The 23,028-nt window shown below is 42.2% G+C and overlaps 2 protein-coding genes across 2 annotated transcripts; both read left to right on the forward strand.

Annotated features, from left to right (window-relative positions):
• Positions 1-1,213: 1,213 nt before the first annotated feature.
• LOC131110017 (stonustoxin subunit beta-like) lies at positions 1,214-4,107 on the forward strand. Its single transcript, XM_058062658.1, has 4 exons — positions 1,214-1,292; positions 1,398-1,460; positions 2,051-2,190; positions 2,261-4,107. The coding sequence occupies exons 1-4, from the start codon at positions 1,214-1,216 to the stop codon at positions 2,669-2,671; spliced, it is 693 nt and encodes a 230-aa protein (XP_057918641.1). The 3' UTR covers positions 2,672-4,107.
• A 3,349-nt stretch (positions 4,108-7,456) lies between these two features.
• On the forward strand, positions 7,457-22,864 carry si:ch211-234p6.5 (uncharacterized). The gene is made up of 23 exons (XM_058062177.1): positions 7,457-7,601; positions 10,796-10,865; positions 10,932-11,030; positions 11,097-11,169; positions 11,246-11,346; positions 11,435-11,553; positions 11,635-11,847; positions 11,918-12,206; positions 12,385-12,444; positions 13,405-13,617; positions 13,689-13,769; positions 13,848-14,000; positions 15,216-15,314; positions 15,404-15,512; positions 15,648-15,718; positions 15,933-16,037; positions 16,099-16,180; positions 16,256-16,311; positions 16,684-16,818; positions 17,784-18,119; positions 18,220-18,341; positions 18,424-18,515; positions 19,450-22,864. The coding sequence occupies exons 1-23, from the start codon at positions 7,567-7,569 to the stop codon at positions 20,373-20,375; spliced, it is 3,639 nt and encodes a 1,212-aa protein (XP_057918160.1). The 5' UTR covers positions 7,457-7,566; the 3' UTR covers positions 20,376-22,864.
• The last annotated feature ends 164 nt before the right edge of the window (positions 22,865-23,028 follow it).

A 23,028-nucleotide genomic window follows, 5' to 3' on the forward strand; every position in this document is an offset into this window, starting at 1 on the left:
AAAAGTGTTTCCATGAAAAAATAATATCTGATGTGTTATGATATTGTTTTCCATAACAACTAATCTCAGTGATCATACTGTTATTGCAAATATAGGGCACTCCTCCAGGTGGTTATTAAAATACGCTTGCTCTTTAGTACAGGTGTTATTTAAATGATGTGCTTGTAAAAAACAAGATGGAAACAAACAAACTAAAAATAGTTTTTATGAGGATCATCAAAATCCCTGCAGGCTGTGTTAGTTTTCCAATTCAGAATAAAGCCACAGTGGAGACGCTTTCGGACATGTCTGTTTGTTTCTTGTGTCAGCTGATCAGACCAAAGACAAGCTAGCCCCCCTCCACCGACTTGTATTTTTATTTTAGTTCTCATTTCTTTACCTTAAAAGAATGCAGTTCCCTGTGGTTTTGCCTGTTGACAAGACTTCAGTCCTGCTTGTTGACAAGACTTTCCTGCATGGACTAAAGTCCCTACCATATCGTATGTCTTCACCTATATCTGTATGTACGCCAATGTCAAGTGGCTGAGGTGCTCCTTTGACCCCCTGTGGAGAAGCCGCTCCACTGACCTCAATGCCTGGTCGGGACACCCTTTAAGGCCACCCTGGCTCACCTCCCCGGAGGTATAAAAACCAGGTCCAACAGAGCGAGTGTGTGTCTTTGCTTTTTATGAACCAGGACATTTTTGAAGCTGCTGGCGTGCGGATACATTCGTCAAGATGCCAACCAGGCCTAATTCTGCCATTATTCTGCACGAGACCAGCAAATCAGGTATAGGATGCAGGTTCAACACTGAAGCTGCATCTTGACAAAGTGGAGGTCTTACAGTATGGAAAATACGGTCTATAGCAGGGGTGGGCAAACTTTTTGACTTGTGGGTCGCGTTAACAAAATTGTCCGGGGGACCAGAATATGTAACACACACACTATTTTACACTTATCATTCTAACAGTCTGCATTGAATTATTTGTCTAATTTTATCTGTAAAAGTGTTATATTATCAGCTGTATGTTCTCATGTCCAGGAGCACTTTTAACATCAGACCAGATCAAATTACAAAATAGAATTTTACAGTTTTATTTTTTTACTCAATTAAACATCCGACTTGCAAGTCATGTTGCCAACTTGTATGTTAAAAGTTTTGGATTTGAATGCTTGGTGGGCCGCATGTGGCCCCCAGGCCGTAGTTTGCCCACCCCTGGTTTATGGAATAGAATGCTGTTTTTAACTTTTTGGGTCCTGTCCGTTTCAGACAAGAAAATCAAGTCAAACAAGAATGAAAAGAAAAAGACAGGTAATTATATTATTATTATTATTATATCTATATAAACATACTGTATGTATATATGTATATGTGTATATAAAATGCATATTTGACTCATATTTTCTGTTGTGACAGAAAAAGTCTCAACCTACGTGGTCAACATTCAAGAGCCAACAAGAAGATCAGAACTTCTGAAGTGTAAAAAAATATTTCTTCGATTCAATTTGTTTTAATAATGATAAACCAAAACCATACTCACCTTCTGGAGGTTTGTTAGAATAAAATGTAGATAGAATGAATATAGTGTTAGTTATCACCCTTATATCCATTTGCTTAGACCCTGATCAGAGACCTCCAGCAATCCCCAGGTCCTGGTGGTGCCTGGATGCGCCAACAGCGACCCTGCAGATGTTCATGTTAATCCTGCAAGAACGTGTCAAGATAAGAAGTCATAAAACAATAAAAGTAATGACTCTCACATATACACACACACATAGACAAACAAATACAGCTCGTGCAACTGCCTTCCCCCCTTAGAGTTGCACCACCATGTAGTAGGGACCCCCGAAAGAGAATAAAGAGAGGAGTGTGAACTGCATGCTCAGAGTGGAGCTGCATGTCACTGGGTATGTGGTTTCACTCTCCTCGCTGCGAGTAATGAATATTATTGTCTGTCTCTTGTGTATTTCTGCATTTAAGTGTTTTTCCAAGTGTCACAGGAGTTTGAACCTGACAAGGTTCCACTGTGTTGTTACTAAAATGATCAAATATATGATTGTCTTGCCTAGACTGGATCCATTTGTCCTTGGATGACAAGACCGCCAACAGGATGCTATGGATTTCTGACAATGGCTCCAAGGTGTGTCGCAGGCTTGAGGAGGTGTGTCCCGTCCTGGACAGACCGGAAAGATATGAGTACTCACCACAGGTAAGGTTAAAAATAGCACAGATGTAATATACATAATATATATAATTCATCGTGCTGCATCCACGTGAAGGTGGTGTGCAAAGAGGGAATCTGGAACATGAGGGCCTACTGGGAAGTAGAGTACACCGGCTGGGTGGTCATCGGCGCCACCTACGAGGGAGCGGGACGGAGGGCCAACTCTGGGCCGAGCGGCCTTGGGGAAAACGAGGAATCCTGGGGTCTGTGCTGGGCGGGAACACGCTATCAGATCTGGTTTAATGGCATCAATAAGGACATCAACGACGTCCCCTTTTGCTCTACCATCGGGGTGTACGTGGACCAGCCTGCCGGCACCATCAGTTTTTACGTGGTGACCAGGGAGGGATCCCAGAGGGAGGTCAAGCTGCTGTATAAAGTGAAGACCAACATTGAGAAGAAGATTCTTCCTGGATTCTGGATCGGGATTCAGTCTTCATGCACGTTACTCAAGAAAGAAGACTGAATGCTACATTGACATCATTTCATATTCTATGTGCCTTTTGATCAGGGGTCAAGGGTCAGAGTAAGGTCCTAAATTGGTTCATGGGTAAGTTATTTATTCTCAAATTGTGGTATGAGTACCACTGGTGGTACGCAGGATCCATCTAGTGGTACTCATAACTCCGTCTTGGATTCATGTTTCTTTGATTTTGTTTATGTGCTTTAACATTAGCATTAGAATTAGCATTAGCATTAGCATTAGCGTATGCCAGTGTTATGGCAATACATGATGTTTAGCTCCTTGGAAACCCTGCTGAAGATGAATATTTTCTATTTGATGTTAGGGCTGTCAAAAAGAACGTATTAACGGTGGTAACAAATTTATTTAATCAAAAAAATGTATTTAATTTATTTAACATATTTTTTGTGTTTGTAATTAACACTAGCGCACCAGAGCAAGTACGCCTTGGGCCCATCATTCACAATGTGAAAAATAGTAACTATGAGCTAGCTAACAATGCATGTCAATAGGGAAAAACAGTTTTATTGTTTGATATACATGCTGTGATCATGCAAGAACAAGTACTTTACATTGATGATAACATGTAATACTTACAGTATCTTGCCATATTTTGATGATTTAAAATATTATGGAAACTTTTTTCCTTGGCGCATTGATTTCACATTTCGTAAATAACAGTAGCATCGATACAGCGACATTATTTATGTCTGCTCTCCTTTGGATGGCTGTGTCTTCGAGCACAAGACGTGTGCTGCAGTCCTGACAGCAAAGAAGCATTTTGTCGAGTCTTCGCAGCAAAATTGAGAGCTAGGTATCCAGTCTTCTATCTGTGAGTGACACTCACACAAACGGCTAGCAAGGCGTCGTGTTAGCTGCTACTATAATAATATCACTGTAGCTTGGTTAATATGGAAGTCCATTATGTAAATTGTTGCCGTTTTTTGTGAGGGGTTTAAGCGTCAAAATATTTCCCATGACATCCATTGTTTGCTAGCTCATGTTAAGTTGTTTTCTTGGGCTAGAATGCACTAAAAAGGGAAAGAAATATGTGTTCATGTTTCACATATAGATTGTGAATGATGGGCAAAATTCCAAAATAGGTGCAGTTCCCCTTTCAGGGTTGAAAGGCCATAACACGAAAGCGCACAGCTGCTATTAGCAGCTGCTATTGGAGCTTCACCGTGTTCTGGGTCCCAGGAGGGGACATCCTAGAAGATTCACAGCGCAGAGAAACCTCCTTTTGCTCCCCCCTCCCTCTCTTGTGTTTGACTTACCGTCATGTGACCAAGCAGCGACAGGCAACCAAACACCGCCCACCAGGCAAGCCCAGACATACCACAGAGAGAGCAGGATGATGGCAGAAAGAAAGAGGAGCATTGTTTGGTTCTATTTTCAGGCTGAAAACAAGACCATGACGTGTTGTATCATTTGTAAGAAGAAAGCTTTTATTGTGCTAATAAACTGTATTTATTATAAACTGCCCAAATTCATGTTATTATATTATATTCATTCATTCATTTTCTACCGTTTTTCCTCGCGAGGGTCGCAGGGGTGCTGGAGCCTATCCCAGCTGTCTTCGGGCGAGAGGCGGGGTACATCCTGGACTGGTGGCCAGCCAATCACAGGGCACATATAGACAAACAACCATTCACACTCACATTCATACCTATGGACAATTTGGAGTCGCCAATTAACCTAGCATGTTTTTGGAATGTGGGAGGAAACCGGAGTACCCGGAGAAAACCCACGCATGCACGGGGAGAACATGCATACAGATGGACAAGGGTGGAATTGAACTCGGGTCTCCTAGCTGTGAGGCCTGTGCGCTAACCACTCATCTGCCATGTAGCCCCCATAGAACTATATCATTAATCTTTCTATTCAATGGGCATATTTCAGATAAAGCCAATGGAGATTACAGCGGGATTAATTGGTTACAAATCTGTGATTAATCTGATTAAATCTGATTAAAAATAATAGGCTATTATATTGGAATAAATTGTAATGTAACTGATTAAACCTGTCAGAGATTTTTCAAATAATCTGCCTCTTAATTTAGTACAAGTCTGCAATATATTTGTCCCTGCCTGGACGCATCTTCAGTTGTGTTAGCATTAGCAATAGCATCACTATTCAGCGCCACTCGACTGTTTACTGTTGTGGTAACTGCTTCAAAATGGTGGTACTGGCGTGTTGCTATGACAGCTTTCAATTGCAACAATCTCCTGTCGATGTGGCTGAGCTGGGGGGCCTACAGATGGCATCCCCCTGGCACGGAGACCCCACTTTGATATGCCTGGGTGGATACTGCACAGGGATCGCCTTCCCACTTTGAAAGGCCGTGCCTCGGCTTGTCACCTTCACACCTCAAGCGTCAGCTTTGCATGACCTAAAATTGGGTCACATCAACACACGCTATACATGGAATCCCAATGCAACCTTCATTTGACAGCCACTAAATAAGGCACTAAAGATGGAGACTGAATACACTCATAAGTCATGGAAGTATGTGCGGAGCATTAGATGTCAATCACATGTAAAGCTAAGGTTATGTTTGGATAACCTCTTGGAAAATGACATACGGGATCATTTCAATAGCAAAAAGCCGCATTGGTTAGCACCAGCATTTGTAAAGTCTATTCAAGTGTGTGTCTGATGGCGAAATTGCCCAGCTGTTCAATTCAGATATAAAAGATGAGGACTTTGATGTATTTGTGTGAGAAGATTAATTAAAATACGATGAGTGTATTGTTAAATAGTAGAATAAAGTTCAACTTAACTCAGTAAATGAGACGTATAGTGGATGTCTTCCCCATTAAGTCTTCCTCTGCGGAATGAGGAAGTCGAGGCTGTACTTTTAGTGAGGGAGAATGGCTGCACTGCCATCTAGTGGCGGAACCAGAAATGTCCTATTAATTATAGTGTATTTGGCAAAACAACTATTTAACATGCGTAAGGGTGGTGAGGGCTAGACATTTCATTCTCCCAAGTGACTTGCATTTTGTGAATGAATACTATTATTTACATTAGAAACATTTAAAGTGCTTATTGTGTGTTAATATTAAATTGCTGCATATAAATACATCTGTCAGTATCCCGCATTTAGAAGCCAAAACTATCATATTACATGGCAACGCTTGTGCAAAAGCTTGATGAGGTGGATTCAGTGGCTGGTTTGGAAATAATATCTTTACGCTATGTGCCCCCATGTTATTATTATTCCCATCTGGGCAAACACCACCATCACTGATTGGCAGCACTCATTCATCATGACAACTTTGTTACATAGAGGGAATATTTACACAGCATAGCCAAGCGGGGGATTTAACTGTACTAAGTCCTGTATTGAACATTCATAATAGAATGAAATATACTGTAATTGTTCAGCTGTTTTTAGGATAAGACCTAAAATAACGTACTAGTACAAAATCTCTGTGTTTCAACAATTACTAATAGTTTCTTCACGTCCTGTCTTTAACATGGATATCAATTTTCTAATGTTTAAAATGGGTAATATGAAAATTAATAGAGTTAGCAAATAGTTCAGTCAATAATAAAGAAAAGATCAATAAAGGAGTAACATTGACCGAATCAGGATTTACAGTATCTGCATCACCTTCTCAAGTCTACTGCACTATAAATATACACTCTAAAAAGTAATTCAGAGTATCTGTTGACACCACTTGATTTAATACATAAATGCAATGTAAAAAAAATGTAACTAATTGATTTAGATAAACTTTCTAAGTTGCTAACTTTATTTTTTAAGTTATGTTCAAATAATAATGTTGGCTATTACATGAACTTAATTTAGCATGTCATATGCAGTCAAATTTTATTTATTTATTTTATTTAGCAACTTATATATATATATAAACATTTATTTTTTGAGTGTACTTTATCTTTGGACAATATTACCACCTTGTGTCAATACTCAGTATTACATGTTTAATAAAAAAGTCTCTTTATTATTATTATACAAAAAAAAATTATTTGCCTTGATGCATTTATTTATAGAGATTTTATTGTCATTTTGATGCTTTTAAAGGGGACCTATTATGCTGATTTATGCTCTTCTATTATGCTGCCCTTTGTATTGAGTTGTGGACTCCTGTAGAGCAGCTACACACAATAACCCACATAAAAAGCTTTCTAGATCTAAAATATAATACAAATACAAAGTTCACTTTCACCAACTCCTTGTGCATCTGGATCCCGATGTCCTTGCTCTGAAACACAATATGACAAATGCTTATTAGACTGGAATCTTTCCATAGTGTCCCAATTCTAAAAGAAGCACTACCCTATTCTTAATAGTTTCCCATTTAGGTTTGGATTTTTTTTCCTCCTTTGATAATAAAAAGTTTCATTTTGTGGTCAGTTGTGTTGTCATTGACTATTTCTATTAGTTTGATGTGAAACGTTTAAGTGTAAATGTAGATTGGTGCGTCTATTTAGGCCATCAGAGAAGGCTTTGCTGGGTGTGACTGCACACCACTGTTATAAATTGTTCATAAACATATGGACCTTTAACAATGCTTGCTTCTCCATTACAGAAGCAACATGATGATATTTCAATGATGAAAATGAAAACTCTAGAAGAAAATACTGACAGACCAGCTGTGTCTTTTCTCTCCATACATTCCTCAGCCACAAACCCACGCTCAGCAAAAGACAAGAGAGGCTGTACATGCCGGGCACGCTGGGAGGGATGAAGATGAAAAAGGGAGGGTAAAGGAGGAAGGGCCTGACAGAGAGTGCAGTGTTGCAGAATTGATGAAAAGACTACAGCTTGGACAGGTATAGAGGACACAGAGAAAAGCAAAGGAGAAGTTGGACTGTGTTTTCCGTCATAGCGTTCAAGAAGGGATGCTGTGAAACCAACTGGCAAAGTGATGGAGATGGAAGGCAGGCATGCACGGTTAGCAAGGTACGGCATCATTCTATACTAACTATTTCAACAATCTTACACAATACAGTTATAGAGCATCATTCTAAGCTACTTTTTAGTGTATTCCACTTGGTTATCTCAGTGAATGACATCCCCGAATGTAATTTGCTGTGTAAGCGTGAAGGAGACATGCAAATGTGTCCAACTTCACATGATGCTCTTTGGGGCGCCACAAAGATCACTCTGTGTGGCGCTCACAGAGTTCATGTTTGTACTCCCCTCTATCATCATCATCATCATCATCATCATCCCTCTTTAGCATTTCAAGCCTCCACACTCTCCTCCTCTTCTTCACTCATTAAGAAGATTTTCCAAATATCCAACAGCACCCACATAAGTCCGGGAAGCTATGGGATTGTTTGAGCTGTCTATGATTGAACAAAGACGTGATTGTTTTGGTCCATTTAGTCAGTGACTCCCTTAAAAGGGACAGCAGTTTGCATTTTTTTAAAAGTTATTATTAATTCTTCGGTATACGTATCTGTTGTGCATATAATGGTAATGGTAATGGTAATGGTAATGGTAATGGTAATGGTAATGGTAATGGTAATGGTAATGGTAATGGTAATGGTAATGGTTTTATTTCATTTGAACATGCATCAGATTACAATTGAATGCATCCCATAATCAGTTCACAGTTCCACATGTCCAAAAGGAGTAGGAAGAAGCAAAGCTTATTAAATCCTACCCCTCCATCTGGTACTTTTACAATCAGTAACTGTTACATTTGTTCACTTCCTGCTTTCCTAATATGGTTTAAGGTTTTTTATTTACTATTTATTTTATTTTTATCACGTACCAAAGTATGAGGTGATATGACCATCCAATGACATAATGGGTACCATAGTAAGTGTCAATATAGTGATATGTATATATAGCAACAATATAAAATAAAAGGAGTAAGCAATTGCTATTATTTTATTCATGAAATAAATTCAAGTCGAATAAAGTGACTATGTTTAAGTTTGGAGAAATGATCTAGAATATTATTTTATTTTATAATATATATATATATATTTATTATTTTATTTTATAATATTATTTATTTTTATTTTTATGAATGTATTATTATATGTAGTAGTAGTAGAGGCAGTAGTAGTATGATTATTTTTCCAGAAAGAGGCTCTAAAGTCTATCAAATATATAACGCCGCCATACCTAGCAACAATATCTTGACACTATTTCCAAAAATGGTTACTTTTTAATAATGGTCCAACAGTAATGTGTCCCTAGTCCCTGTTCATGAGCTTGTAAAATCATCTTCTTACTGGTTTCATCCAGTTTTAGGAGAAGAGACAGGCCATCGGTTGCTTTGGAAGTTTTCATGAGGTCCTGATGGAAAAACCTAAAAATAAAAGGCTTTGCTGCACATCTTAAAAATAAAATGTAATCTGTAAAGCTGTAAGTTTGATCATGTTGTTTTTCTTCAGCAAATACGTTGTTAAAATGTGAGTTTACCGTAGCTCACATCGCTATACTCATGCTGACATTTGTGTCACTCCTTAATCACAAAGACAAAATTCCGGCCAATGTAGTTCGTGCACGACGGCTAAAAACAGCTTGCACATGACAACAGAAACAAATGTGCTCAAATTCTTGGAGACGTTCAACACCATCCAGCCTCCACACATTTGTCTCCATCGCCAAATGTATTTAGGATTTCTGTCCTCAGCATTCCCGGCCACATTCCTGCACTTTGGGACACATTCCGAGTCCTACGTCCCATGCTGCCGCTGTCAGATTGTTTTTCACACACTCCCAACCACCACGAGCATGCAGCTGACACCTGTCACTCCTCGTCGTATAGCAGGGATGCTGGACAGCCCAGAATAGAATCGTAGGAAAGTTTAGCTGCAAGTGGGTGAGCGGGACACCAAGTCAGAATGAACAGATGACCTGGGAGAAAGAAAAAAAAAAACGTTCTATGGGAATGTGGTCGGTGTGTTCAGAAGTCATGGGGTGTTGAGCGTGGGAAAGATCCTACACGGTGAGGTTGTGGTAAGGCCTTATGTTTACATTGACGACACATGCACACTTGATTTGACTGCTTTGGATTCATTTGGATTGACTAAGGAACTCAAACAATGCACAACGATGAGCCAATTCAAGAAACAATACAAGCAGTTGATGTTTGCTAAATACAAGGATGAAGAGTCTTGAACCAGTCATGATGTGCTATATATATATCACTATATTGACACTTACTATGGTACCCATTATGTCATTGGATGGTCATATCACCTCGTACTTTGGTACGGGACAAAAAATTAAGTAATAAATAAAAATATATTCATTCATTCATTTTCTACCACTTTTTCCTCACAAGGGTTGCGGTGGTGCTGGAGCCTATCCCAGCTGTCTTCGGGCGAGAGGTGGGGTACACCCTGGACTGGTGGCCAGCCAATCACAGGGCACAAACAACCATTCACACTCCGAGAAAACCTACGCATGCACGGGGAGAACATGCAAACTCCACACAGAGATGACCGAGGGTGGAATTGAACACTGGTCTCCTAGCTATGAGGTCTGCGTGCTAACCACTCGACGACCGTGCAGCCCCCTCTTACAGGATATAATAGGCAAAATTCCTTCTTACTTTTTTGATTAATTCATTCATTCATTAATTTTCTACCGCTTATCCTCACAAGGGTTGTGGGGGTGCTGGAGCCTATCCCAGCTGTCTTCAAGCGAGAGGCAGGGTACACCCTGGACTGGTGGCCAGCCAATCACAGGGCACATATAGACAAACAACCATTCACACTCACATTCATACCTATGGACAATTTGGAGTCGCCAATTAACCTAGCATGTTTTTGGAATGTGGGAGGAAACCGGAGTACCCGGAGAACATGCAAACTCCTAGCTGTGAGGTCTGCGTGCTAACCACTCGACCGCCGTGCAGCCCAATAAAAATGCAAAAAAATAGAAAAGAAATTCTAAAAAAAATATTTTTTTCAGAAAGGCAGTAAGTGAACAAATGTAACAATTACTGATTGTAAAAGTACCAGATGGAGGGGTAGGATTTAATAAGCTTTGCTTCTTCCTACTCCTTTTGTGGAACTGTGAACTGATTATGTGATGCATTCAATTGTAATTTGATGCATGTTCAAATGAAATCAAACCATTACCATTACCATTTGTATGGCCTTATACTTGTGATATGTCCTCTGCAGGATGGACGAACAAGACAGAATAAGCCAAGCATCCAGCGTGGCCACAATCTCCTACTTCCCTGTCATAAGGGTTAGTTCAAGTCTATTAGCTTAAGTGTGCAAAGATTCCGTTTTAAAATTTCAACTGATGTCACAGGAAAGTGATGGAAAGGTGCAAACGTTTGGAAAAAGATGCCAGTCGGCCAAGAGAGACCCCAATTGTCTTGTGGTCATCAGAGGATGGCTCAACAAAAAAGTATGTCAATTTTAAGTTGTGTCATCAAGATAAAATACCTCATTAAGTCCACAATCGCCTCTGCAGGACAGTGCTGGCTTGAAATTATGGAAGAGAAGATGGTTTGTCCTCTCCAATTACTGCTTGTTTTACTACAAAGGTAAACAGCACTAGTTGACTACGAGATAATATGAATCACACTCACTTTCTTTATGTATTTCTTGGCACCCAATCAGACAGCAGAGAAGAATTGGTGTTGGGTAGCATTCCTCTACCAAGTTATAAAATCTTATTTTGCACACCTCGAGAATGCAAAAACAGGAAGTTCACCTTCAAGGTACTGGTATACCTGTTATTTTACTGTATACTGTACTAGATTTAGCAGTGGTTTACTGTTTGAAATCATATTTAAATGTCAATACCAGGTGGTGCACCAGGGAATGCGTTCGTATTACTTCAGTGCAGACACTCAGGAGGACATGCTGGGTTGGGTGCGAGCGCTCAGTCACTCGGCTTCCATGGAGACAGACAATTCTATAAGCAGGTTTGAATATAACATGGGCATCTTCATGCTATGCTGAAGTCATTTGTTGTATTTAGTAATATTTTGGAGATCTTATTGTAGACGCTGCTCGAGTTACCAAGATTTCACTCAAATGGGTGGCAGCAGCGAATCAGTGGATCTGCCCAAGTCCTCCTCAGATGGAGAGGGCTTGTCCCAAAATCCCAGACACGTCAGCAGAACCTTGATTGAACCAAGCCAACTCAGAGGAGGCCATATCGGGACGTCTAGCATGGAGCAGAGAGGAAGGAGGAGTGGACATCAAAAGAACAGAAGGTTGTCAACACTATGATTCCAATGAGTTCTTCCAATTGTACGTATTTACGTCTTATTTTGGAATACCCAGTCCTTCAGCGAGAACTCCAAGCCCATGGGGTCCAAATCGGGAGGGGGATTTCCTCCCCTTCAGCTTAGACCACATCGCATCACCGACACAAGCAGAAAACGTAGTAACAACCTCCAAAGGTCAGCTGGGGTCACGCCCTCACACACCGGTGGGAAGGGTTGACATTCGACCACAGGATGACCCGGTCACGGTGCCGGACACGCTGTACTACACACCTGTCTCGCCTAAGATGGAGTTGAAATCAAATTCCAGCACTCCAATCACAGAGAGGCGGCAACATATAAAAAAGGTCAGTTTGTTGTTGAATAGTATTGAAAAGTATTTCAGGTATTTTTTGCTAAAAACATTTCCCTTTCTGGAGGTAACGTCATTTAATGAGTTATGGATAGATTTGGGCCCAGAGTATGACTTCCATTTAGAGTTAGATGCCATTTGCATGGTTTATGCTAGATGTTCTGTGTTTCCAGCCTACACCTACATACGGATCTGTGCATCATGCCCCCAATGGGCGAAGACCTCTTGGAAAGGTGAAAACATCTTTAAACATCAGACCACATCATTTCATTTGACAGTTTTGTTGGTTTTTTTTTTTACAAAATAAAACATCCGGGCTGCACGGTGGTCGAGTGGTTAGCACCATCTCTGTGTGGAGTTTGCATGTTCTCCCCGTGCATGCGTGGGTTTTCTCCGGGTACTCCGGTTTCCTCCCACATTCCAAAAACATGCTAGGTTAATTGGCGACTCCAAATTGTCCATAGGTATGAATGTGAGTGTGAATGGTTGTTTGTCTATATGTGCCCTGTGATTGGCTGGCCACCAGTCCAGGGTGTACCCCGCCTCTCGCCCGAAGACAGCTGGGATAGGCTCCAGCACCCCTGGAACCTTTGTGAGGATAAGCGGTAGAAAATGAATGAATGCATGAATTTCCTGGCTGCACGGTGGTTGAGTGGTTTGATTGCATGCCTCACAGCTAGGAGACCGGAGTTCAATTCCACCCACGGCCATCTCTGTGTGGAGTTTGCATGTTCTCCCCGTGCATGCGTGGGTTTTCTACAGATACTTCAGTTTCTTCCCACATTCCAAAAACATGCTAAGTTAATTTCCGACTCCAATTTGAAATACTTAGAAAGCAACTGGAGGGCCGGATTTAAACGCTTTGTGTGCATGTGGCCCCCGGGCCGTAGTTTCCCCACGCCTGCTGCACACCTTTAATGTAAGTGTAACATCATTATTATTGCTAATCAGATAATAAAATACATAGAAATGTCACACGTATAGGCGCTATAGAGACATATACTTTAGAGGAGTCAGTGTTCATCTTGTATTGTGGTATAGATTGATAGATTTTGCCTGAAAATGACTCCTCCGCTCAGTGACGGTGTGTGTGTGTAGCAGTAGAAGCGGTAGAAAATGGATGCATGGATACAAACTCATAACCATCGTTGGAAACATGAATTCTTTTGTGTTGTTGTTGTCTCTTCCTCCAGAGCTACTCTACAGGGGACCACAAAGACCTGTTGCCCCCTTTGCCACCCTCATCCAGGGCTGCACACGTACACCACCCACTTCACCATCACCACCGTCCCTCCAGTGTACCAACAGTGCACGTGGTACAGCCAAATAATGATGCACTGATGATCCTACAGCCACCGAAGTTTGAACCAATACCATCAATGAGGCTGATTGAAAGTGATGCTGATGTGGGTTCCTACTGAAAATGACCTGATGTTTATATGATGTTTCTATATGATCTGTTTTATTCTCTTTGCAGGCTGTGCTAACAAGGTTGTGTGGCTGCGACAAGCTTCTACAGTCTTTGTCCTTAGAACTGTCTCATCTACAAATGGACAAGGTGGCCAGCGGCATAGTCACTAACAAAAATACATGTTTTTTTTCAATATTTTTGTCTACAACAGTTTTCTCTTAACAGGACAGTGTTCAGTGTGCTTTGGAGGTGTTGAGGCTGCAGCTGGAGGACTGGAACAGCCAAGGACCACGAGCGCAGGAGGAGGCCCGGACCCAGAAAGCCTTGCTACAGGAAGAGCTGGTCACAATACGGGCCAGAATGTGTGATGTATCATTGGTGCGTCAAAACAATAATCAGTCAGTTTCTTGACCCTATCCCACCTGTCTTCGGGGGAGAGGCGGGGTACACCCTGGACTGGTGGCCAGCCAATCACAGGGCACATATAGACAAACAACCATTCACACTCACATTCATACCTATGGACAATTTGGAGTCGCCAATTAACCTAGCATGTTTTTGGAATGTGGGGGGAAACCGGAGTACCCGGAGAAAACTCTACAGGCCGAGGGTGGAATTGAACTCAGGTCTCCTAGCTGTGAGGTCTGCGCGCTAACCGCTCGTCCGCCGTGCAGCCCACTAATAATTCATTCATTTTCTACCGCTTATCCTCACAAGGGTCGCGTGGGTTGCTGGAGCCTATCCCAGCTGTCTTTGGGCGAGAGGCGGGGTACACCCTGGACTGGTGGCCAGCCAATCACAGGGCACATATAGACAAACAACCATTCACACTCACATTCATACCTATGGACAATTTGGAGTCGCCAATTAACCTAGGATGTTTTTGGAATGTCGGACACATATAGACAAACAACCATTCACACTGGCTGCACGGCGGTCTAGCGGTCTTAGCGCACACACCTTACAGCTAGGAGACCCGGGTTCAATTCCACCCTCAGCTATCTCTGTGTGGAGTTTGCATGTTCTCCCCGTGCATGCGTGGGTTTTCTCCGGGTACTCCGGTTTCCTCCCACATTCCAAAAACATGCTAGGTTAATTGGCGACTCCAAATTGTCCATAGGTATGAATGTGAGTGTGAATGGTTGTTTGTCTATAAGTGCCCTGTGATTGGCTGGCCACCAGTCCAGGGTGTACCCCGCCTCTCGCCCGAAGACAGGTGGGATAGGCTCCAGCGACCCTCGTGAGGATAAGCGGTAGAAAATGAATGTATGAATGAACCATTCAAACTCACATTCATACCTATGAACAATTTGGAGTCGCCAATTAACCTATCATGTTTTTGGAATGTGGGAGGAACTGGAGAAGAACATGGGGAGAACATGCAAACTCCACACAGAGATGCCCGAGGGTGGAACTGAACTCGGGTCTCCTAGCTGTGAGGCCTACGTGCTAACCACTTTTAACTTTTAACCACCGCCATGCAGCCTAAGAATAAGCAAGGGCTGTCAAAAAGGATGAAGAAAAACCCAAAAGAAACAAATTGTCATCATGAACTTTGTCGACTTATATCTACCTTTATATTTGTTTTTATAGGAAATGGAGCGGGTGTGGACTCAGTATGAGAGAATGGAAAGTGAACTTTCTGTGTTTCGCTCACACCTGCAGCACATTTGTAACTTTGGAATGCCACAGGTATCATATATTTGACAAAAAATGGCCTCTTTTATCTTGAATACCCAGTGTGTAATACCATCCTACCATCCTACCTTGCTTCCATCCAGGAGCAGTGCCAAGCCCAGAGAGAGTTATGGATGATGGAGGACATCCTCGCCGGGTTAAAGGTCAACAGGGATCACTTCCACTTCCTTCTAGGACTCCAGAGACACCACAGTTAGTATCAATCCCTCTCTTGGGCTTCTTCCTAGTGGTTGTATCATTTGGGAGCACGCATGCATTACAGTTTTATTGTGTGTTTAATCATCAGAGACTGAAATAAATACAAGAATAACCAACTTTGTCTTTCAGTGTTTGAAACCTCAGGGCCTCATCCTGGATCTCCTGGTTCTCCCAAAGCGATGCCTCATGGTCTGCCAATAGTAAGTCCATGGTGCCTATCGTGCACCACAATATTCATTTTTTATAGTTACTCAGCCATGGAAATTAATGTATATTTATTAAAGGTATTGTGACCACCAACCTTGCACAAAATACAGGAAAAAACACAAGATTTGGTTGATATTTTGTCAATAGTGTGCATATGTATATACAGTATATAAGATATTTGACAGCTTTATATCTCCATCCCTGTAGAATGTGGAAGAACAACCACCGGTCCGCCCTCCTCTACCACAGGAGCTCCAGGAAAGTATCCAGATCAGGAACCAGAACCGTGGCAGTACCGAGTCATCATATGAGGTAGTAATAAGAGTATTATTCACTAGGTTTGAAACTTTATTAATCTGTTATTGTCTTTTAGGGGATCTACTCACTCACTGATCACAAAAGAGGCAAATGCCAACCTGACCTTCTGAAAGCGAAATTACACAAAGATGCAACTGGTTGGTGTACAGTAGATTAAAAACTACAGAACGGTTAGAATATTATCATCTTGTCTCTTCTTTTTTCGTCTTTAGCATCTCAGTCAAATACTAAGTGGATCACAGCAGATGCAGCAGGCCAGTCAACCAAGGTTTGATTCCTCATGTGCTGGTTTACAATAGCAGGAAGTGTGATCCAACACAACACAACCAAATATAGAAGCAGCCCAAAGCTGATTTTACCTCTTTGCCATCTCAGCCAAATGGCAATCTTTGTGATTCTCTCATCTTTTCTGCATTTAGGGCATCTTGCATTACCAGTGTTGGCCAACAGGGGGTGGCAGAAGCTTATGCCTCAGTTGTACTTACCCCCCATCTGGCACCCAACAACATTTTCCTCATATACATGCATGCCTACATGCACACATGTACCACCCACATACGTAGTACGCTAGCATGCACTATTCTCATGTGAAGATCATCACAGGAAAAAAAACGTTCTAAGCAGTCTATATCGCCTTTAGAAGATGAAGATGAGCGAGGAGGAGCAGATGGAGAGGATGAAGAGGAATCAGGAGAGGATGACGAATAGGAAGAAACCTCCCATACCCTCAGCAGCTGCAAAGAGCCAAAGTCAAAGTTTGGAAACACAAGTGGAGGTTTGATGGCTGATGGAAACAAATCATATCATGTTTCTTACTGCACACAATTTACATAGAGAAATTATCTTCGCGGGCTGCACGGTGTACTAGTGGTTAGAGCACAGACCTCACAGCTAGAAGACCCGAGTTCAATTCCACCCTCGGCCATTTCTGTGTGGAGTTTGTGGAGTCTCCGGAGTACCCGGAGAAAACCCACGCATGCATGGGGGGAACATTCCTCCCACATTCCAAAAACATGCTAGGTTAATTGCCGACTCCAAATTGTCCATAGGTATGAATGTGAGTGTGAATGGTTGTTTGTCTATATGTGCCCTGTGATTGGCTGGCCACCAGTCCAGGGTGTACCCCGCCTCTCGCCCCAAGACAGCTGGGATAGGCTCCAGCACCCCGGCGACCCTCATGAGGATAAGCGCTAGAAAATGAATGAACTTTCTGAATGTGTTTTTTTTTTTACATTATTAGAGCTCTCTAGACATGAAGTAGCACCCCTATTGTCACTTATACACTCCTATAATTAATTATTCATGACATTACACAATTCTTTTTGCTGGAGACCCGAGTTCAATTCCACCCTCGGCCATCTCTGTGTGGAGTTTGCATGTTCTCCCCGTGCATGCGTGGGTTTTCTCCGGGTACTCCGGTTTCCTCCCACATTCCAAAAACATGCTAGGTTAATTGGCGACTCCAAATTGTCCATTGGTATGAATGTGAGTGTGAATGGTTGTTTGTCTATATGTGCCCTGTGATTGGCTGGCCACCAGTCCAGGGTGTACCCCGCCTCTCGCCCGAAGACAGCTGGGATAGGCTCCAGCACCCCCGCAACCCTCATGAGGATAAGCGGTAGAAAATGAATGAATGAATGAATGTATTATCTTTGCGAGGATTTTTACTACATTTTGCAGTAGTTTGAGGTGTTTGTGATACTGAATACGGACCCTCTTTTATTCATCTTATTTCCTTAGGACCCCTTTCCTTTAAGGATGACACGAGTCGTCACGGCTGTGCTGCCGTCCTCCCTTGTGGCTCGACGGGTTTCCTTGGAGGATTCCCCGCCTGAGCTCAGCCCACTGCTGCCTGACCAGGTGTCACCTGAGTTCCACAGCAAAAAAAAAACCAGACCATCCAGCAGGCCCACCCAGGCACACCCGGAAAGTGCTGATCAAACCTCACAGTGTCTTATGATGAAGGCAGGGAGACTGGTATCTGGAAGCACCAAGCTGGATTCTGCTGCTTCTATGGAGAACTCAAGGGTGCATCTTGGTGGGCCAGGAGATGGAAGTATTCGCTGTGAAATCAAGGTAAGGAAAAAAAACATCAGATGTTGTGCGTACATGGCTCCTACTCCTATTGGGTTAAAAGAACGACTTGCATTGAGATGATGCTCATCTGTTGGAGCAGGCAGATGAACAGACCTCTGCCCTCCTGACCTCTGACATGGCCCCTGACCTCTGTATGACCCCAGAGCAAAGCAAAGCCAAACTCAAGCGTGCTGAAAGAGTAGGCCAGCGAGTCACACATAGGTATATTGTTTTTACCTTCTGTTGGAGAAGATATCATTCAAAGAATGCTGAAATTCCAAACTGTATGTATTTAATTTATCAGTGCAGTCAGAGAGAGTGACACATCACCAATCAAGGGGGTGGAGCTTCTCCATGACACCCATGACACATCTGGAAAACAAACCTCAACATCAGGTACTTATTTTGTTCTATTATTATTATTACATTAGAATACATATACGTATTTCCATGGAAAAAGTCCGGAAATGATAGTTTGGGCCTCGAGATTTATACATGCTAACCAACAGCTTATCTCCAAGTCAGTCAGAGCTTTGACAGTCACTGTGCTGGCGCCAGTTGGTGCCAGTTCGCACCAATGCAATTTGCTGTGGCACCTAGTGTTGCCAATAAGGTGCCTAGTGGCATGCAGTGGCTCAAACTGCCTCTCAACTGGCTCATGGTGGCCCATAACGACGGCAAAAATTGAGTTTGCCGGCAAGAAAATTTGAAAATGGTTAAAATCTTCACTGCGCCGATTGCTTAATGCAAGCGGCACCAAGTGGCCAAGTGGAATCAAATGTTGCAACAGTCCATCTAGTAGTGGCGCGTAGTGGCGCGTAGTGGCGCGTAGTGGCTCGAGAACACTGCACTGGTGTGCAGTGGCTCAAACTGCCTCCCAACTGGCTCGTGGTATCCCGTAACGGTGGCAAAAATTTTGTTTGCCGGGAAGAAAATTTGAAAATGTTTAAAATCTTCATTGCGCCGATTGCTTGATGTAAGTGGCGTCCACCAAGGGGAATCAAATGTCGCAACAGTCCGCCCTTTGGAATCCACTGGAATGCAATAGCACAAGCCAACTTGCGACAATGATGCAAGGAGTCCACTGGGCCGGCGCTAGTTGGAGCCAGTTTGCACCAAAGATTATGTGATTGGCGCGTAGTGGCGCGTAGTGGCGCGTAGTGGCGCGTAGTGGCTCACGAACTGGCACCAACTGGCGCCGGCCCAGTGGAATCCTAGCATAAGATAATAGCAATGAATCAAAGTCATCAAAACAACAGTGGTTGCTATTCTTTGTTCATAAATAGAAACGTATTGAAGAGTTTTCACTGGTATACATTTTCTGTTTTAGATCATAATTCTAATTGCCATTTGAAGACCTTCAGAAGTTCCTTGCGTTATGTTCCTTCAGACCCTACATCTCAAAATGAAGATACACAGAATGCACATGTTGACAAGGCAAACCGTCCATCAAAGTTTGGGAGCAGAACACAAAACAAAAATCACACTCGTAGGGCCGGAGTTGCCACCAAAATCAAACGGCCACCATCTCCACATCACATCACGTCTATGACGGTCTACCAAACAGATGGAGGTAAGGAATTTATAAGCTACAAGGATGGAGAACAGCAAGAGACTCATGAACTTGATGATGGTGGTGACGATGAAGAATGGAGTATTTCATCATCTGATTTAAGATCCAAGTGGTTCCTTTCCACCAACCACCGTCATGAATTCCTACCTTTGCACATCCCTGACATTGACATCTGCTCTGAAGGGACGCCAGGTAAGGAGGACCAACCCGTTTGTCTTGATGATGGCAACTTGATGTCCTCCACAGTCAGTCAGAGCTTAGAGAAAATGAAAGAAAACCACTCGCTGTTCTATAAGATCGCTTGTGACATCAGCATTTCGGACACGGACATCACCAAGAATGATTCCTGCATATCGCCTCGGCTGGGAAATGAAGAAGAGCTTTTCATCACAGAATGCATGGTTGAAAGAACATCTGATCAGGAGAGAAAGGACCTCAGCCAAGTGTTGCCAGATGAAAACAGTCGCTCAAATGAGGAAAAAGTGACCACAGAGAATGTACTCAAGCTGAACATTAAAGACACTAGATCTCCTGATCAGACCTTGGACTGTGGCAGCGAGGCGAACGGTGGCACCAAAGAGCCAGAGGAAAGTGGTGAGGCGAACCAGGAGACGAACAACGGTGTCAGTCGGAGCGCCTCTTTCCAAAAGGCAAAGGTGACTGTTTTAAGGACCAGTTTGTAGAAGGAGATGGATTGATCTGTTTATGGGAATGCAGGACGACAATTCAAACTGGATCACAGGAAGATAAGGTACATTGTCAGGAATCCGGAGACTGAAGGTGTTCATTCCTATAAAATCGATTGGTGCTGGTGATACGTAGTATGTATGCATTGCTACTATTCCTCTGACTGGTGGTTGACCAAATCCAGGTCCACTGTAGGATGTCCGAACAGAACAAACCAACTGTCACTTTCTCTCTCAATTGTTCAAATACCACACGATCACGCTCTTCTATCAACACACTAGGTGGATGAATCAGTGTGGTTCTGCAATTATATAGATACAAAGTAAATAGATGCCCTCTTAGGCCCTGTCCAAATTCCACATCCACACTGTGCCAGATTAGTAAATAGTTGCAAGGCAGAATGATGGGTGGCGCTGTGAACAAACACACACGGAACTATGTGACTAGAGAAGAAGAAAGACCACATGCGCAAGTATGTCTTTTTCCAAGGATCATCTAGACTTGAGTGGAAAAACTTCTGCGAGTCATTATGGAGTACTAGACAACAAAATATCAGAATGTCAACTAGGGTGAGTCATGTCCATTGAAACATTCAGGCAATATGTTGGCTTGTTGTCAAAGCACACTTCTGGTCATGTGACGGCAACGAGGTAGCGTCATTTTCAGATTTTCCCACTCTGGTTGGTTTTCAAAAACTACCATTTCAGGGCACTAAAAACTCCACTCATGAGACAAAGTGAGGGGTAAGTCACCATTGATGGACTACACTGCTGATGGGGATGTCATACAACTTCATGTCCAAACATTCAAACCATCCCTTTAACTTGATTGCTGGCTGAAACATATTCATATCCATATCGAACCGCGGCCTTCAAAAGTTTGACACGTTCATTCTGGAAAAATAAACATATTGATCCGTCCAATCGCTTTTAAATGTTCGCTTTTCTCAATCAACTTTTCTTACTTTCTCACTCCTCGGGAAGTAAAGCAATTTAATTGGCTCATTTTGAGTGACGTCACCACGTTTACTGTCATTACACCAAGTCATTAGGCCCGCCTTCTGCCACTGCAATCTGTCTGCTAGCATGATTATATGTTATTATTATTATTATTATATTACAGTTCACATTCACTTTAATTGGTCATGGGTCCATAAAGGACCATTACTGGGTCTGTATCCGGACCAAGGGCCGCTATTTGGCGATGGCTGACATAGATAATGCAGACTCGGAGGGGGGTTATACGTATGGTCTACAGTTCAGTCTGCTATAGGCTGGCCTTTTTTACAATTCCTGTCCATTAACGCCACTTCATATACAGAACTGCTTTGTTTTAGTCCGCCAGATAAATATTGTTTTTTGTGTTAGCTGGTACAATAGCTTGGTTAATATACAAGTCACTAGCCATGTTTACATGAGGAGTTTTTCTCTTTCCGAATGGAATCTTTCCGAATGACCTTTCCGAAAGCAATGGTATACATGGAAAGGAATATTCCAATGGCGTGTCTACATGCGCCGCTATAATCAACCAGAATAGTCAATGGGGCATGCCCAGTAAAGCGTAAACACCAACATCACGTGATAACGACTTCCTCCAGTTTTTCTTTCACTTGTTGGAATAACTCCGTATTGCCAGTTTTTCCTTCGTCCAGTCTTGAAATTTAGTTTGAATCAAAAACAAAGCAGTCCAGTGACGATTGCTCGCCTCCATTTTTTTAAATCGAAGAACGTCTCAAACTGCGTGTTACGTCATAGCTCAGCATTCGCTGAAAGAACGCACCCGGGAACAGGAAAAGATAAAGTTCAATCTTGCTATTATTTTATAATTAAGCTCGGCACATGTTTTATATAGATATGTATTTTCTTTTTTAATAAAACTGGACTTGTGAATGGCGTATAGAAGGGTTTAGATTCTGTTCCACAGATGGCGCTAATGCACACCAAAGATGCTTGCCAACCGCCAATAAACAACAGAAGAAGAAAAACACCACGAAGAAGAACGCAGTCTGACAACTTTCCGTTTGAGCGGGTACAAGATACCTCAATCGGATTGGGGAAAGGAATATTCCACCCCTGGGAATCCCATTATATATTCATTCAGATTGGCACTTTCGGAATGAGGTGTATACAAAGGTTACATTCTTTACGTTTAAGCAAATAACCACAATGGAATATTTGGGTCCATGTATACGTGGCAAACTACTGCCGGATTTTTTGTGAGGGCTTTGATGTCAAAATAGGTACATAGGTCCCACGACGTATATTGTTAGCTAGCTCATACTAACTCATTTTCTCTCATTACAACAATGCACAGAAAGTGCATTTTCCTTTAAAGCAACAAAGTAATAGACTATTGTACAGTACTGTAGGTTCCGCATCTTTAAAATTATTTTGAAGTTTGAAGTGATTGTGTCTTGAAGTGTACAATGGTGTGCTTTTCTGAGTGTAATTAGACATCATTTTTGGTCAACTATCTACATCATACATTAAAGATGAACACACATAGAGGTTAACGCCTTTCAAATTGTCCTGTGTATTTTTGCATAGCAACAAAGGTGGTGTATAACAACATGTGCTTGTTTTTCTATGTTAATAAAGATGCTGTGTTCTGCATTGAAATACCCTCCAGCTCCTGATTAATTCACACAAT

Source organism: Doryrhamphus excisus, chromosome 22 (assembly GCF_030265055.1).
Source record: "Doryrhamphus excisus isolate RoL2022-K1 chromosome 22, RoL_Dexc_1.0, whole genome shotgun sequence".
NCBI classification, from domain to species: Eukaryota; Metazoa; Chordata; class Actinopteri; order Syngnathiformes; family Syngnathidae; genus Doryrhamphus; species Doryrhamphus excisus.

What these genes read in the sequence shown, in the direction of transcription:
- LOC131110017 (XM_058062658.1), top strand. Translation starts at nt 1,214, where the DNA reads ATGCTGTTTTTAACTTTTTGGGTCCTGTCCGTTTCAGACAAGAAAATC. An exon ending in GAATGAAAAGAAAAAGACAG is followed by an intron (nt 1,293 to 1,397) that starts GTAATTATATTA and finishes CTGTTGTGACAG; the next exon opens with AAAAAGTCTCAACCTACGTG. An exon ending in AAGATCAGAACTTCTGAAGT is followed by an intron (nt 1,461 to 2,050) that starts GTAAAAAAATAT and finishes TGTCTTGCCTAG; the next exon opens with ACTGGATCCATTTGTCCTTG.
- si:ch211-234p6.5 (XM_058062177.1), top strand. Translation starts at nt 7,567, where the DNA reads ATGGAGATGGAAGGCAGGCATGCACGGTTAGCAAG. An exon ending in AGGACTCCAGAGACACCACA is followed by an intron (nt 15,513 to 15,647) that starts GTTAGTATCAAT and finishes TTTGTCTTTCAG; the next exon opens with TGTTTGAAACCTCAGGGCCT. An exon ending in GGCCAGCGAGTCACACATAG is followed by an intron (nt 18,342 to 18,423) that starts GTATATTGTTTT and finishes TTAATTTATCAG; the next exon opens with TGCAGTCAGAGAGAGTGACA.